General features: G+C 46.8%; 1 protein-coding gene across 1 annotated transcript in view; it reads left to right on the top strand.

Moving 5' to 3' along the window:
- Positions 1-17,850, top strand: part of LOC141155527 (ran-binding protein 3-like) — an 87,743-nt gene that overhangs the window by 45,567 nt on the left and 24,326 nt on the right. The window contains 7 exon segments of the mRNA XM_073642423.1: positions 6,101-6,193; positions 6,294-6,400; positions 10,237-10,359; positions 10,691-10,794; positions 13,150-13,228; positions 13,475-13,571; positions 13,811-13,935. Coding sequence (XP_073498524.1) covers positions 6,101-6,193; positions 6,294-6,400; positions 10,237-10,359; positions 10,691-10,794; positions 13,150-13,228; positions 13,475-13,571; positions 13,811-13,935 — 728 coding nt within the window.

Here is a 17,850-nt window from a genome sequence, read left to right as displayed (position 1 = left end):
CTGCTACTTAGCTACTACTACGCTAATTCCCCCACCGCCATCTCTGCTGTTAAAACCGGGGGGGGGGGGGTGTCCGGTTCAGATCCGGCACCCCCCCCCCCGGACTACCGCACCGGCCTGGAGCCCTTTTGGGCATCAGTCATAAATTTTCACCTAAGCTCCAGCCTAGCCGAAGCCGCCGCCCATTCTCCGCCCCTCGGATGACGAATATGAGACTATACAGTGTCATAGAAGGGGCAGAGACAAACTGAAAGGGCGCGTTTTTCAGCATACTGCCGCCCTTTTCAGCTCTCTGCCCACCTTCTTCGCACTCCGGCGGCCATTATCTGCTGAAGGATCATTAACCCTGCAGTTACCGGCCGGCAGCCAGTCTCCGGGGGGCACAGGATTGTGGATCTACGGCGCTGGACTTAAGAGGCACACTGGTGGGTAAGATCACAGCTGGAGTCTCTCACTCGGCTGTGAATCCTATAAGCTTCTCTGCATTGCTGGCCCCCTCTTCATAGCCACCCCTGTATACTATGCCGGGCTCAAGGTCCAAGAGAACCAGGCAGGACTGCTATTATGCACTCTGTACAGCCTGCAGTAATACTCTCCCTAGTGGCAGCACATATCCACATTGCCAGGACTGCATGCAGACTGCTGTGCCAGAGCCCCATGAAGCCCTTGCCAATACTTTGGTGCCTAATACCACACCGGAATTGGTCACTCAGATGTCGCAATCTATGACGCAGTCTATAGATAAGCTCACATGCACATTGCTTCAGGCTCTGCAGACTCATACCTCGGCTATGAACACTACTCAAAGGGAGAGTTCCACTCAGGGACATGATGGCACGGGCACATCCACGTCTAGATCAGGACGCAAGCGGACCCATAGGTCTCGTTCATCTGCATCATCCCATACCACACGGTCGTCCTCTTCCAGTGTGAGACACCGTACTCCCAGCTCATCTAGACCGTCCCCTGACAGGGACAGACAACGCTGATCCCCACAGCCATCCCTGACCAGAGAAGGCCTCCGCTCCGGTTCTCCCAGCAGGAGACGCCTTAGTGATACACAGGATTCGGAAGACATCTGTGATTCCGACTCAGACAAGGAAACCGAAGGGTCCCTAATCCCTATCCCCCTGGGTAATACAGTGCTGGTTGATGATTTAATCTCATCTATTCATCGGGTGCTGGACATCTCCGATCCACCCCTGGAGACACCAGGACTTAAAATTTCCTTTGAAGGAGTCCTGAAACCGCCTAAGGTCTTTTTTGACCACCCAGAGTTTAATGCGATCCTTAAAAAGCAGTTCTCACAACCTGAGAAAAAGTTTACTAATCGCAAATATCTGGAAGCGCGGTACCCCTTTCCACAAAAGGTCACCAAAAAGTGGACAGATCCACCTGAAGTGGACCCTCCAGACTAGCAGCTCAGACACTTCTTTCACTGCCAGATAGCTCAACCCTCAGGGACGCAGCAGACCGGCAGGTAGAACGCATGGCTCATTCAATTTTCGAGGCCTCAAGGGCCTCCCTGGCTCCCTTGTTCTCCTCAGTTTGGGCTGCCAAAGCAATCCTGGCCTGGGCCCAAAATTTAGAAACTGCCCTACAAACATCTACCCCCGAACTATCGGACCAGGCTGCCCAAATAGCAGTTGTCACAGATTACATGCTCCATGCAGTTCTGGATTCTGCAAGGGGTTCAGCTGGGATAGCTTCCAACGCCATCACGATTCGGCGTATCCTCTGGCTGCGAGAATGGAAAGCAGACGTAGCTTCAAAGAAGTCCCTCACTCGCCTCCCGTACCTCAGTGGTCGACTTTTCGGTGAACAGTTGGACACAATGATATCCAACTCTACTGTGGGTAAAAGTACCTCCCTCCCTCAACTGAAGCCAAAACGCACTTATAAAAACCGTAATCAAGCACGTTACCTATCCTTTCGGAACTCTTCCGGCTGGTCCGTCTCGCGACCAGCACAGAATAATAGCCGCGCTCCACGCAGGGACAAGTCGAGGTCGACGCAAAAGTCGGACAAGACCTGGCAATCAAACGCAGGCCAGTCAAAATTAAAGAGCGGAAAGTCTCGCACTTCCCCCTCATCATGACTCACCAACTCTGGAAGACACCCCACCTGTAGGCGGCCATCTTTTGCTCTTTCATCAGGTTTGGCTGCCTTCAGTGTCTCTAGTGTCTTCAGGATACAAGATAGAGTTCACTTCCACCCCACCAAACAGATTCTTTCTGTCTGTTCCCCCAAAACCGCCAGCCAAGGCTCATGCCTTCCACCACTCGGTTTTATTGCTTCTCCAAGCAGGTGTCATAGTAAAGGTTCCCACGGCCGAACGCTTCCAGGGGTTCTACTCAAATTTATTCGTAGTCCCCAAAAAAGGAGGCAGCGTACGGCCCATATTGGATCTAAAACAACTCAACAAATATGTATGGGTACGTCATTTTAGAATGGAGTCCCTTCGGTCCATCATTGCGTCCATGGAGAAGGGAGAATTTCTCGCCTCCATAGACATTCAAGACGCATACCTACATATACCAATTGCACCAGCTCATCAGAGATTTCTCAGATTCGCAATCGACCAGGAACACTACCAGTTCGTGGCTCTCCCGTTCGGGCTCGCCACGGCTCCCAGAGTGTTCACCAAGGTCATGGCAGTCACCATGGACATCCTGCACTCCAGAGGCATAATAGTCGTTCCATATCTGGACGATCTCCTCATCAAGGCTCCCACCTTCAAGGACTGCGAAATCAGCGTCTCAATCACAATCGACATTCTGAGTCGCCTGGGCTGGTTAGTCAACTTAAAAAAGTCTCTGACCTTCTTGGGAATGTTATTCAACACCCTCAAGGGTCTAGTACTCCTTTCCAAGGACAAGGCACTGCCTCTCCAGATAGGACTCCGCACCCTACTTCGCAAACCCCCTCGTTCTCTCCGGTTTGCCATGAGAGTCCTTGGCAGGATGGTGGCGGCAATAAAAGCGGTCCCATTTGCCCAGCTTCACCTCAGGCCTCTCCAACTAGCCATCCTCAAGTCATGGGACAGGAATCCTTTTTCTCTCCACAGGGAGTTTCAGTTGACGTCATCAACTAGGAGGTCCCTGCACTGGTGGCTCAAGCCAACCTCACTAACAAAGGGGAAATCCTTTCTCACGGGTCAATGGAAAGTTCTGACTACCGACGCGAGCCTAACGGGTTGGGGTGCGGTACACCTACACCACAGAGCACAGGGCAAGTGGTCCCCAGCAGAAGCGACCATGCCCATCAACATCTTGGAAATTCGTGCCATTCTCCTGGCGTTGAGAGCCTTCCATCACTTACTGCCAGCCTCTCACATCAGAGTACAGTCGGACAATGCCACGGCTGTGGCATATGTAAATCACCAAGGGGGGACCCGCAGTGCTCAGGCGATGCGAGAAGTGACACACATTCTCCACTGGGCGGAAGACACAGGTTCGGTTCTCTCTGTGGTCCACATTGCGGGTGTGGACAACTGGGAAGCAGACTTCCTCAGCCGGCAAGGAATGGACTCGGGAGAGTGGTCTCTCCATCCCAACGTTTTTCACCAGATCTGCCATCGCTGGGGGACTCCGGACGTGGACCTAATGGCATCCCACTTCAATGCCAAAGTCTCCAACTTCATGGCCAGAACACACGACCCGCAATCGCTAGGAGCGGACTCCCTGGTTCAGGACTGCACCCAGTTCCAGCTCCTGTATATTTTTCCACCTCTTCCCCTGATATCCAGAGTGGTGAGGAAGATCAAGCAAGAGGGAGTTCCAACCATCGTAATCGCACCAGACTGGCCCAGACATACGTGGTACGCCGACATCGTGCAGCTCACAGCAGACGTCCCCTGGTGTCTCCCCGACCGCCCAGATCTTCTGTCAGAAGGCCCGTTCTACCACCAGAACTCAGGGGCCCTCAATTTGACGGCATGGCCATTGAGACCTGGGTTTTAACCCAGTCAGGGTTCTCGCCTGACGTCATCGCAACCATGATCAGAGCCCGAAAGCCAACCTCTGCAAAGATTTATTACCGTACCTGGAAAGCTTTCTTTACCTGGTGCGAATCTCGTGGCCAGACCCCATTCCCTTATTCCCTCTCTGGGCTCTCTTAAGAGCCAGGTGTCAGCTCTCTCAGTGCTTTTTCAGACGCGCATTGCTAACAAGCCGCAAGTAAGGACATTTCTTCAGGGGGTTTCCCGATTGGTTCCCCCCTACAGACGACCACTAGAAACGTGGGATCTCAACCTGGTGCTGACAGCTTTGCAGGAAACACCTTTTGAACCCCTTAGGGAAGTCTCACTCCGCCTTCTATCCCAGAAAGTGGTTTTCTTAGTGGCATCACCTCGCTACGCAGGGTGTCTGAACTCATAGCACTCTCCTGCAGACAACCCTTCCTGGCTTTTTACCAGGACAAGGTAGTTCTCCGTACGGTCCCATACTTCCTTCCGAAGGTTGTGTCCAACTTCCACCTCAATGAGAAAATTTCACTGCCATCCCTCTGTCCGGTCCCGGTTCATAGAGTGGAGAAGGCTCTGCATACGCTTGACCTTGTCAGGGCATTACGTGTCTATGTGTCTAGAACTGCGCCCTTCCGGAAGTCTGATTCTCTTTTCCTTCTTCTGGAAGGTGGCCGCAAGGGTCTACCAGCTTCCAAAGCTACCCTTGCCAGGTGGATCAAATCCACCATACAAGAGGCCTACCGCCTCAAAAATTCTCCTCTTCCAGCAGGTATTACAGCACACTCTACACGTGCGGTAGGGGCCTCCTGGGCCATTCGGCACCAGGCCTCGGCGCAACAAGTGTGTAAGGCAGCCACCTGGACTAGCCTACACACGTTTACCAAACACTACAGGGTTCATACCCAATCCTCGGCAGACGCGAGCCTGGGTAGACGTATCCTGCAGGCGGCAGTCCCCCAATTATAGGGGCCTGTCTACACAATATTCGTCCATTGCTACCCACCCAGAGACTGCTTTGGGACGTCCCATGGTCCTGTGTCCCCCAATGAGGCGACAGAGTAAAGGAGATTTTTGTGTACGCACCGTAAAATCTCTTTCTCTTAGCCTCTAATTGGGGGACACAGCTCCCTCCCTGTTGCCCGTGTTGGGCCGTTGTTATGTTGAGTTCTCATACTGTGTTTTCTTGAGCTCGTACATAGTTGCCTTCTTATAGGCATGGTTATGTTATCCATGTTACGTTCCTCCTACTGCTTTTGCACAAAACTGAAGATGGCTGACGCTGTCCAGGGGTGTATACTGCAGAGGAGGAGCCACTGTTAATCTTTTTCAGATTAAGCATAGTGTCGCCTCCTAGTGGACAGCAGCATAACACCCATGGTCCTGTGTCCCCCAATTAGACGCTAAGAGAAAGAGATTTTATGGTGAGTACACAAAAATCTCCTTTTTAAAATAATTAGGAAACCATATATCATTTCCTTTACACTATACAAATACTTGCTACTTAGTGTTTTATATCACATAAAATCCCAGTAAAACTCTTAAGTTTGTGGGTGTAACATGAAAAAAATTGAAAAATTCATGGGGTATGAATACTTTTTCAAGGCATTGTAGATATGTGTATATAATATGCATATTTTTTTTGGAATGGCTGTAATAAAATCACAAAGGCATACTCGCCCCCTGTCAACTCCCCTCCACCACATAGCGCCAACGTAGTCCTCTACAGTGAAGCGTCAAGTGAGGCAGTGCGTCATCTGACTACTGCAGCCAGTCACAGACCTCGATATTTGGAAAGTGCAATCACTTTAGTGGTCTGTGCTGACAGATTATTTCATTACAGCACCATATCAAAATAAATGTAAAAAATATATCTATACATACATATACTTAATGACAGACAAGCTCTTCCATACGAGACCCATATGTCTCCTGAACACACTCCTGTGCATGTACCTTTATGTGGGCTAGACATTAGAAAAGTTATTTTTGTGTGAAATTACGCATTTTCTAGACTGTACATTTTCCGTCTGACATATTTTTAACCATAGCAATTTGTATTTTTCTGCTAATATATATATTAATCAGAATGATTTTCAATCATGAGTTACAATAAATCCTATTTTGGCATTTCAGGGCTTCCTAGCCAGAAACCCAAGGAACAGCAACGCAGTGTGCTACGTCCAGCAGTGTTACAGGCACCACAGCCCAAGTCTTTTTCCACACCATGTAAGTAACACGGATTTTGTAAATATTGCCCAAAATTTTTAGTTACTGCTTTATTGTGTAACAGAGTTTGAGTCCATCTTGTTTATGTTCTCTTTCCCAGTTATCAGCAGTGGAACTAATGGCATCAGTCTGGCCTCTGAAGCATGTGGTTCATCTACTAACAACATTTCTACAAGTCCAGCTGCCCCAACGTATAGCTTTGAGAAGGTAGGTTTTTTGTTTTTTTTAAGTCCTTCTAAAGGAGTAGTCCAGTTAGGTTAGGCCTACATGGTGACCTATGTCATGTGACACATTGCAATATTGAATGTAAAATATGGTGTCTTGTTGTGACCCGCAACACAGGGCCGCACATGTTTTCTAATGTGATTTTCTGCTGCTGGTCACAGATCACATGCAACACACGTGCCGTAGACTTCAATGCAAGCTAAATGCAGTTTGCCTTTTTTATTTACACCAAAGTTAGAGCTGTGAATAGTAGCGCCACACACGTTGCCATGTGGCCCCGGCCTCAATGTTAGGAAACTAAAAAGCTTCTTGCCTCTCTGGTCCCCAATCTGGCTCAGATTTTCCCCAATGGTTTTCATTTACAAGCTGCCAGCGTTTGTGTTCTTTAGCTGCATATTATAGCTGCAGTTAGTTACTGGCCTTAGCAGTTGTGCTGTACTTAGTGGCAATGCAACGCTGTGACAATGGGAAATTCTGGGATAGCCTTGTGCATTCATTGGGCTGCACTCTTCTAAGACGTGCTGTGTTCTCCTACAAAGGACATAGTATGAGCCTCTTTGATCTATCAATATGCCTTAGGCCTCATACAGATGTCAGTGTTACATACATGTATCTATAGCCTATAAGGCTGCTTACATGGCCAAGTTTTTTTTTTTATCAGACACCCGGTCTGCAAAAAACAGACATCTCTGTGAGTTTTGCACTGTGTCACGGATGAAATACAAATTTAAAATCCCCGGTAGTTTAAACTCCGGATATTTTCAGACTCTGGGGGTCGCTATACCCTTATTCCAGATCGACGTTTTAAAACGGCGATGAGGGAATAAGGCCCCATAGCTGCTGCCGTTTTATTGCGTACTCTAAAAACCAAAACTTAAAAAGCAATGTCTGACTTGGATGGTTTTTTTTTTTTTTTTTTTGAAATTTCGTCACACTTGAAAATGTTTCTTTCCTGCTTTCCAGTACATCACATGTTGTACTTTTGAATGGCACCATTCGTTTTACCATGTCAAAATGAAAAATAAAAAGTTATGGCTTGTGGAAGATGGGGTTGAAAAAAAACAAAGGGCATAAATAGAAAATCGCCATGTTGGGAAGGGGTTAAGAACAGTAGGATTGACTCTTTTTAACACTATTGCTGATGCCCCTGCATGGTTCCCCTTCCCCCTCCCTGCAGGGATGTCTGCATACTCACCTCCCAGGCTGTGAGGCGTGCTCCCTGTCTCCTGGTGTGTAGGAAACTCAGTTGCTGGGAGGCATTTAGTATGAGTACACCTGCAAGATTGCTCCCAGCCAATAGCTGGGAGGCGTCTTGTTTAAAATAGGGAGGTGCCAAGCAACACATTGAATCATTAGGTAGTGTGATGTTCTACTAATGAGTTGTGAGGTCCCATGGTCCTGGTGTGGCTAGTGCCTAAACCTCGGTCCCTCTGCAGCCAGTCCCTGAATGAGTATCCAAGACCCGTGTGTCTGAACTTGTGCCTATCCTAATACCCAGTGTATCTGGACTGTCCTAACAGTCTCTGAAGCAGCCCTGTCTGAGACTCCTTGTCAGTAACCGTTCTACCCGTGGATCCTGAACCTAGTAGTCTGAACGGAGCCCTAGTCCTGTCCGTGTCTGCATACCTGACCCTGGGGGTCAGCAGCTACAGTATCTGGGACTGCCTAGGAGTGGTACCTGGTGGCCACCTGCAGCTCAAGCCTGACTCCACCATCAGGAGCTCCAGCTAACACCAGGTAGCCACTTGGCTACGCCCCTCCTAGGTAAACCCGGCTCCATGGCACAGTGGGTCCACGAACCACGTACGCCACCTGCGTGTGTAACACTCTCTTCTTTTTGTCAACATCTTCTATTGGGGAAGAGTAGGAAACCCCCATACACATTAGATGGTTGGGTAGTCCTGCCAAAATTAGTGATTTCTGGGCATTTATCTAACGTGTATGACCACTTTTTAAACCTGCAACTGTGGGTCGTCTGTACTAATGCCTTCAACTAGTTAGGATTTGACCACAGCTACCAAGATCATGTAATTCCTAGTGCTTCTCCTTGTAGACTAGGGATGTCAAACTTAAACACACAGAGGGCCAAAATGAAAAACGTAGGCAAAGTCGTGGGCCAACCAGTATACAGTATAATGGGTCCCCCATAGTCCTCCATACAGAATAATAGGCCTCCCATAGTCCTCCATACAGAATACTAGGCTTCCCATAGTCCTCCGTACAGAATAATAGGCCTCCCATAGTCCTCCATACAGAATAATAGGCCTCCCATAGTCCTCCATACAGAATAATGGGCCTCCCATAGGGCTCCATACAGAATCCATGGGCCTCCCATAGGGCTCCATACAGAATACATGGGCCTCCCATAGGGCTCCATACAGAATACATGGGCCTCCCATAGGGCTCCATATAGCATACATGGGCCTCCCATAGGGCTCCATACAGAATACATGGGCCTCCCATAGGGCTCCATACAGAATACATGGGCCTCCCATAGGGCTCCATACCGAATACATGGGCCTCCCATAGGGCTCCATACCGAATACATGGGCCTCCCATAGGGCTCCATACCGAATACATGGGCCTCCCATAGGGCTCCATACCGAATACATGGGCCTCCCATAGGACTCCATACCGAATACATGGGCCCCCCATAGGGCTCCATACCGCGAATACATGGGCCCCCCATAGAGGTGGCGGTTCTGGTGTTCCGGGCCAAATAAAACCACCCTGCAGGCCACATGCCAGAGTTTGACATGTATGCAGACAGTGAATTTTACTACCATAATAGTACAGTATCCGGGGTTGGTTGAAAAATAATCTTTTATTATGGGTTTGGCTTTGAATATGCCATAAATGTCTAGGCTGGGAATGCTCCCAAACTAGGCTCCGAGTTTGGAAGATTCCCTTAACACCTTGAAGATGCAGTTTTTTTTTGTTTTGTTTTTAATTTCCCTTTTTGTTTCAAGAATAACTTCTTAATTTTATAATGACAAATCTGTCTGAGGGCTTCTTGCTTTTTATTCCTGTGAGTTGTAGGTTTGAATAACACGGATTTACTATATAATTTTTTGAGGTATGGAGTCAAAAGGAAGTATTTTGTTTTTTCCGACGTTCCCTTTACTTTGAAAATGACTTAATAATAACTTTTATTTTTCTATAAAATGTACTTAAATTAAAAGAAATAAAAAGAAAAAAACTGAAGGGGAAAAAAAGAATTGGTTTCAGTCACCTTATTCTGAGAGCCATGAGATATTTTTTTATTTTTCTGTCTATCGATTTGTATGAAGGTTTATTATTTGTGCAGAAAGCTCCAGGATATATTTTGTACCATTTTGGGGTTCATATTATCTTACAATATATATATTTTTTTTATTCCCTGGTTTCGGCAGGGGATATTTTTTATTAGCTTGCACAATTATGCATGCAGTAATGTAAAGTATCAAAACGTTAAAAAAAAAAAAGATGTTAATATTTGTTTTGGGAAATGGGGTTGAATTAAACTGGAGTTTTTGTATATTTTTATGTAGGTTTTTTTTAAATATATTTTGGTCTTAGGGGACTTGAATCTGTGATTTGTTGTCGTATTGTAGTAGATTGTATAATTACCGGTCCCCTATGAAACCCAGCCACAGACCGTGGCATCTGAGAAGTTACTGTCGCCATATATAAAAAGGCTGCTTATAGGGCGGTCTCAGCTCCTGAGCCCACTCCATATAGTAAGTATGTTCATCCAGTTTAAATATACGCTAAGGGGCTAACTGAGAAGAAAGATGTGTGTATAGATTTAAGTTTTTTTTAATCTTTTCCTCTTTTAGGCTGGTGATGCTCAACCAGAGTCAATGACTAGTAATATTGGTGCTATTGAGAGTTCAGACAGGGTTGATCAGAATTCTCAACAGACCTTTGTATTCGGTCAGAATCTTCGTGACAGAGTAAAGGTAAAGTTTTTTTGTTTTTTTTTTCTCTGATGAAACTCCTCCTCCCCCACCCCACCCCCCAAATTTCTATTTCCCAACGGTTTTTTTTTTCCCCCTTTTAGGCCACGTTCACACAGTTAGTATTTTACATCAGAATTTGTAAACGGGTCAGAAATGCAGAAGTAGTGAAGTGTTTTTATTATACTTTTCCTCGGATTGTTCCTGGTTTTGGCTTACACATACTGATGTAAAATACTGACCAAATACTGACCGTGGCCTTAGATTGCCTTTTTACTACTTTAGGAAAAGTTTAATTGTTTTATTTTTTTAATGTATGTTCATAATATTCCAGCTTGGAATAGTGAGTAAAGAATCTGTTGATGTGGAAAATTCTGGGCCGCAAAGTGCAGATGCTCCAGCACAGACCAATTACTTTCTGCAATACATTAGCTCCAGGTGAGTTCATCGGACTGGGGAAAAAAATGCTATATTGCTGCAGTAAAGCCATAGCAGAACTGCCACAGTGAAATCTGTAAGGAGATGTATCTCCGCATTCATTGTTGCTAAAATGGTCCCTTTAAGCTGCACATTTCACTTTTTGCATTTCAAGAGGTGAAATGTCCACTGACACCTGGAGGATAAATTGGCATGCTGTGGAGATCAAATTTGCAGCACCTGTCTATTGTTTGTGAGATTCCTTAAAATCTCGTGCGCAATGCTAGTAACTATAGAATGCATCAATTTTCCTTCTGAAAAATCTGGATGGAGAATCTGCTGCATTTAGGCTTCAATAAATTTAGTGTAAAGGTGTGCATAGACTTTAAAGTTTGTCAAAGATATACCAGGGGGGGTGAGGTCACACAGATCCCACCACTGTTACCGCTTTGTCACAGATGACACTGGAGAGATCACCCAGATCTCACCGCTGCCTCCAATCATCAGGACAATTAAGCGATTGAGTGACGAGTGATGGACAAGGCAACAGCGGCTTCCACTAATAGGCCAGTTGTTGGGGATCTCACAGTGAGCGTATGGTATATACACCTCCGATTCCAATGCATGGAATATATCTATATATCTATATATATCCCTGTACGGTCACTACCAGCTCCACAATAAGACAAAGAACTACTAGCTGCCACCACCAATAGTTTATGCAGGCTGATTGTACACCCGTTACTGGTAGCATATGGCTTCAGGGGTGCGATTTACAGAGCAATAGGAACAGTGTGCTTTACATTTTATATATTTAATCCATGAAGGTAGGCAGTGTTTATAAAAGAAAAAATATATACAAAGATGATACAAAATGGGAACAAAACAATACGATACAAACAATTACTTAAAATAAGGAATAACAAAAGAAAACTTCTAAACTTGATGTCATGGAAATGTCTCTGAGGTTAGTGGAGGGAGGCACTCCGATTGGAAAACGGAAAGAACCTACAGCAAGCTGTACCTTCCACATATTGACAAATGGCCCAAACCCAAATACTGCTTTTTATAAGCTCAAGGTTACGCCCGCATACCTCCCCTTGATGAGCTCATGTGGGGGCTGATTATGGGTTCTGCTGGGTCTGTTAGAATTTCTTAAGATCCCCAACTTACAGGATATCTTTGCACCTGGAGGTTCCAGGCAGTAGATATTGTCATCATATTTCTTACCAGGTCATATTTTACTTAGCGATCAAACGTGACCTGGATAACACCCTCTATCAGACTGTTATAAAGTTGGAGGTATCTGGCGACCTTGAGGTGATTTGAGTGAATGCGTGCTGTTCGTCCCTTCGCTACGCTGTAAATGTATCTCCCATAGTTATTCGATCAATGCAAACCTTAATATTCTTATCTGGATACCGGAGACGGAGTGTCTACAAAAGATTCTTTGAGGGGAAGCTTGTGCCTGGGAAGGCAGTTCTCCACCCTGCGTAAACAAATCTGTCTTGTTGTCTCTTTCCCAGCAAATCTCTGCTGTAATTACCTGGTAACCGCATGGGGGCACTGCTTCAAAGGAGGTTGAAGTGTTCACTTTCTTTTCTCATTTACCTTGTTTTAATTAGTCCCTCTGAACATATGGGATTAATTAGACCTAGGAACAGTGTGAAGGCCTTCTTCAAGGAGGTTGAAGTATCAGTTCTTCTCCCTTCTCTGGAGATGTCTGTACGGATTTTAATTTTTTTCTCTATGACAAAGTTCTTTGCTTGCAATAGGAGCATCGGTGTGTAATACAGCCCCACTCCTGCTGCTAATTTCACAGGTGTACTAACTGCGCTCATAAGATCACCTGGACAAAAAAATGTAGGCACATAGGTCATTAATGGCTTAAACATTGCTGTGCAATTTGAAACCTCCTTATATGTAGCTAGCAGCATTGCTGAGGATGACATAGTTGCTGCATGTGGCAACTAGCTGCTGTTGGCTCAGGGCTGGCGTAATCCAAGTCTTCGAAAATTTTGAGGTAACGACTAGCATGTGTACTTACGATATTTTAGCCTATAGTTCTGCATATCTTTTGAAGGAGCAAGGTTTTAATAACTTGATTGTTCCCTTTGGCTCTTCTTCTCTGCTCTCTTGATGCCTACATATGGATGGCAGCATTCCCTCTATTGATGGACAGTAGTAGGACAACCACGAATACATTGGTAGATTTCAGTTGCTAGCTTGGTCCTTGAGAATGAATGTATGGATTAAATAGTCATCTATCTAAAGTGTGTGCCTGATGGCATCATTGGATGTATATTTTGGAGTTTATTCTCCTCATTTTATATATAGATCTCATGTGGCGCACATATACACTTTGTTATTTTACAGCCTTGAAAATTCAGCGCACAAAGCAGAAGCCGTCTGTATCAAATTTGTATTTGGGCAAAACATGATTGAAAGAGTTTTGGTAAGTGTTATATTTCTTCCCAAATTACAATTGCAGAAAATAAAGGCTTAGATTGTGATCTATTGACCTGCGCCAGTTTAAATGTCTGTTTTTATTGAAAAGTGGATTCCTAATGGAGACATTTTTTTTTGTTTTTTTGCTTACCCTGAGAGGTACTAAGGGAAATCTCTGATTGTCAGACTAAAAATAAAAACAAATTTAAGTTATTTTTTCCTAAAACTAACCTGGTCTCCTCATCATTTTCAGAGTCCACCCAAAACTGAAGCAAGTTCTGACAGCAATAAGGAAAATGCTGGAGAATGTGGAGCTGAAGGATCTTCATTGGAAAATACTCCAGAGAAATGTGGGTTTGCGCGGTGATTATTATTATACAGCAAAATGTCTATTAACAGTTTTTAGTATTAGACATACAAACATCGATATTCCTAATTAAAAGTAAGACTTATCTACAGTGGTTTTCACTCCAATATCATGACAATATGAGCGTTAAGTTATACCTGACATTAAAAGTATACTACAGTTTTGCATGCTATTCTTGTAGGTTTTTATTTTTTTCATAAATGTATTTTGTGCAAATTACAGCTAACAATATCTCTGAATCGTTGGCGGAATCTGCAGCTGCTTACACAAAAGCCACAGCAAAACGATGTCTACTGGAGAAAGTAGAGGTTATCACTGGAGAAGAAGCAGAGAGCAATGTTCTGCAGGTAAGGAAATACCAGGGATTGGGCAGTTAATGACCTAATATCAGAATAAAATTGCATAAAAGACAACTAGTCATGTTTAAAAAAAAAAAAAAAAATGCTATTAACCTGCAGACATGGGTCAATAGTGTTCTAAAGCTGTGCATCCACCACAGTGAAGGCCCGGCTTCTGGGGAGGAAAGGAACTTTTTTTTTCCTCCCAGCAGCCTTCTGCTTTCAGTCATAGATGTGTGGCAGCGGAGAAAGTTCATTTCCTCCCGGCTGCTGGGCTTTCAGTGCTGCAGTCACACAGCTTTAGAACACTATTTACTTGCTCAATAACCCCATGTCTGCAGTTTCATGGCATTTTACTCTGTGCCTCATTGGGGGACATAGGACCTTGGGTGTTATGCTGCTGTCCATTAGGAGGCGACACTAGGCATAATCTGGAAATGAATAACGGTGGCTCCTCCTCTGAAGTATATACCCCCTGACAGCATCAGCCATGTTCAGTTTTTGCTTAGTGTCGCAAGGAGGCACACCTAAAGATTTTTACTCCATTTTTTTCCGATTTTTTAGTTTTCCACGGAGTTACAGATGAAGATAAGTGGGTCTCCGGCGAGACTCCCGGCATGGCTCCTTCCTTTGCCCCCTTCTAGGTGTGCACAGTTGAAGTCGAGACGTCTCCTTACCATGTCGTTCCTTCCCCAGCCCCTCGGGTGTTGGTTCGAAGTTGAGACCCCCCCCTCCTTCCCCAATTCCTTTTGGTCTCTGGGTTGAGGTCGAGGTGAGGATTACAGCCTCCTGACGGTGACGGCAGCACCCTCCCTAATCCCCCTCTGGGGTTATTAGGTTGAGACACCGCAGGTAGGATCTGTGCAGACAGCAATATACAGCTCCCAGTAGCTGTCGCTCTGCACCAAGTTCCAGGAATCCCAGCTCTGCTGCAGACTCCTGATGGGACCGGTGGACAGTGCAGGCAGAAGGGCACACAGAGACACAGGCTGTTTACAGCTCTGTCTCTCTGCCGGCACCAGCGCTACGGTGCCTCAGGGGAACCCTTTAAGGGCCCCCCCTTAACATATTATTCCCACGGCCTTCCCTGCTATTAAAACCGGGGGGGTCCGGTTCAGATCCGACACCCCCCCGGACTACTGCGCCGGCCTGGAGCCCTTTTGGGCATAGATTCTAAATTTAGACTACAGCTCCGGCCTAGCCGAAGCCGCCGCCCACTCTCCGCACCCCGCCCCCTAGATGACTAATATGACACTACACAGTGTCATAGAAGGGGCGGAGACAAACTGAAAGGGCGCGCTTTCCAGCATATTGCCGCCCTATTCAGCGCTCCGCCCACCTTCTTCTCCACACTCCGGCGGCCATTAACCACTGAAGAAGCGTTAACACTTCAGCTACCGGTCGCCAGCTTTTCTCCGGGGGGCACAGGATCGTGGATTCAAACGGTGCTGGACTACAACAGGCACACTAAAGTGGGATAAGACCACAGCTAGAATCTCGCACTCGACTGTGAAGTCTATAAGCTTCTCTGCATTGCTGGCCCCCTCTGCATAGCCACCCCTGTATACTATGTCGAGCTCAAAGTCCAAGAGAACCAGGCAGGATTGCTATTATGCACTCTGTACAGCCTGCAGTAATACTCTCCCTAGTGGCAGCACGTATCCACATTGCCAGGACTGCATGCAGACTGCTGTGCCAGAGCCCCATGAAGCACTTCCCAATACTTCGGTGCCTAATACCACACCAGAATGAGTCACTCAGATGTCGCAATCTATGATAAGCTCACATGCACATTGCTTCAGGCTCTGCAGACTCATACCTCGGCTATGAACACTACTCAAAGGGAGAGTTCCACTCAGGGACATAATGGCACGGGCACATCCACGTCTAGATCAGGACGCAAGCGGACCCACAGGTGTCGTTCATCTGCGTCATCCCATACCACACGGTCGTCCCCTTCCAGTGTGAGACACCCTACTCCCAGCTCATCTAGACCGTCCCCTGACAGAGACAGACAACGCAGATCCCCACAGCCATCCCTGACCAGAGAAGGCCTCCGCTCCAGTTCTCACAGCAGGAGACGCCTTAGCGATACACAGGATTCGGAAGACATCTGTGATTCCGACTCAGACAAGGAAACCGAAGGGTCCCTGATCCCTATTCCCCCTGGCAATACAGTGCTAGTTGATGATTTAATCTCATCTATCCATCGGGTGCTAGACATCTCCGATCCACCCCTGGAGACACCAGGACATAAGATTTCCTTTGAAGGAATCCTGAAACCGCTTAAGGTCTTCTTTGACCACCCAGAGTTTAATGCGATCCTTAAAAAGCAGTTCTCACAACCTGAGAAAAAGTTTACTAATCGCAAATATCTGGAGGCGCGGTACCCCTTTCTACAGGAGGTCACCAAACAGTGGACAGATCCACCTGAGGTGGATCCCCCAGTCTCCAGACTAGCAGCACAGACACTCCTTTCACTGCCAGATAGCTCAACCCTCAGGGACACAGCAGACCGGCAGGTAGAACGCATGGCTCGTTCAATTTTCGAGGCCGCAGTGGCCTCCCTGGCTCCCGCATTCGCCTCAGTTTGGGCTGCCAAGGCAATCCTGGCCTGGGCCCAAAATTTACAAACTGGCCTACAAACATCTACCCCTGAACTGTCGGACCAAGCGGACAAATAGCAGTCGTGGCAGATTACATGCTCCATGCAGCTCTGGATTCTGCAAGGGGTGCAGCCGGGATAGCTTCAAACGCCATCACGATTCGGCATATCCTCTGGCTGCGGGAATGGAAAGCAGATGCAGCTTCAAAGAAGTCCCTCACTCACCTCCCGTACCTCAGTGGTCGGCTTTTCTGTGAACAGTTGGACACAATGGTATCCAACGCCACCGGAGGTAAAAGTACCTCTCTCCCCCAACTGAAGCCCAAACACGCTTACAAAAAGCGCAATCAAGCACGTTACCGATCCTTTCGGAACTCTTCCGGCTGGTCCGTCTCGCGACCAGCACAGTATAACAACCGCGCTCCGCGCAGGGACAACTTGAGGTCGACGCAAAAGTTGGACAAGACCTGGCAATCAAAGGCAGGCCAGTCAAAATTTAAAGAAGGAAAATCTCGCACTTCCTCCTCATCATGACTCATGAACTCTGGAAGACACCCCACCTGTAGGCGGTCCATACTGGACCTAAAACAGCTCAACAAATATGTACGGGTACGTCATTTTCGCATGGAGTCCCTTCGGCCCATCATTGCGTCCATGGAGAAGGGAGAATTTCTCGCCTCCATAGACATTCAAGACGCATACCTACATATACCAATTGCGCCAGCTCATCAGAGATTTCTCAGGTTCGCAATCGACCAGGAACACTACCAGTTCGTGGCTCTCCCATTCGGACTCGCCACGGCTCCCTGAGTGTTTACCAAGGTCATGGCAGTCACCATGGACATCCTGCACTCCAGAGGCATAATAGTCGTTCCATATCTGGACGATCTCCTCATCAAGGCTCCCACCTTCAAGGACTGCGAAATCAGCGTCTCGATCACTATCGACATTCTGAGTCGTTTGGGCTGGTTGGTCAACTTAAAAAAGTTATCACCAACCCCGAGTCAGTCTCTGACCTTTTTGGGAATGTTATTCAACAACTTCAAGGGTCTAGTACTCCTCCCCAAGGACAAAGCACTGCCTCTCCGTATAGGAGTCCGCACCCTACTTCGCAAACCCCCTCGGTCTCTCCAGTTTGCCATGAGAGTCCTTGGCAGGATGGTGGCGGCAATAGAAGCGGTTCCATTTGCCCGACTTCACCGCAGGCCTCTTCAACTAGCCATCCTCAAGTCATGGGACAGGAATCCTTTTTCTCTCGACAGGGAGTTTCAGTTTACGTCGTCAACCAAGAGATCCCTGCACTGGTGGCTCAAGCCAAC

This window comes from Phyllobates terribilis, unplaced genomic scaffold (genome assembly GCF_046119375.1).
Source record: "Phyllobates terribilis strain yellow unplaced genomic scaffold, ASM4611937v1 Scaffold_1__5_contigs__length_1240528914, whole genome shotgun sequence".
NCBI lineage: Eukaryota > Metazoa > Chordata > Amphibia > Anura > Dendrobatidae > Phyllobates > Phyllobates terribilis.
Note: the sequence above shows the minus strand (reverse complement) of the source record. Positions and strands in the feature narration are given on the sequence as shown.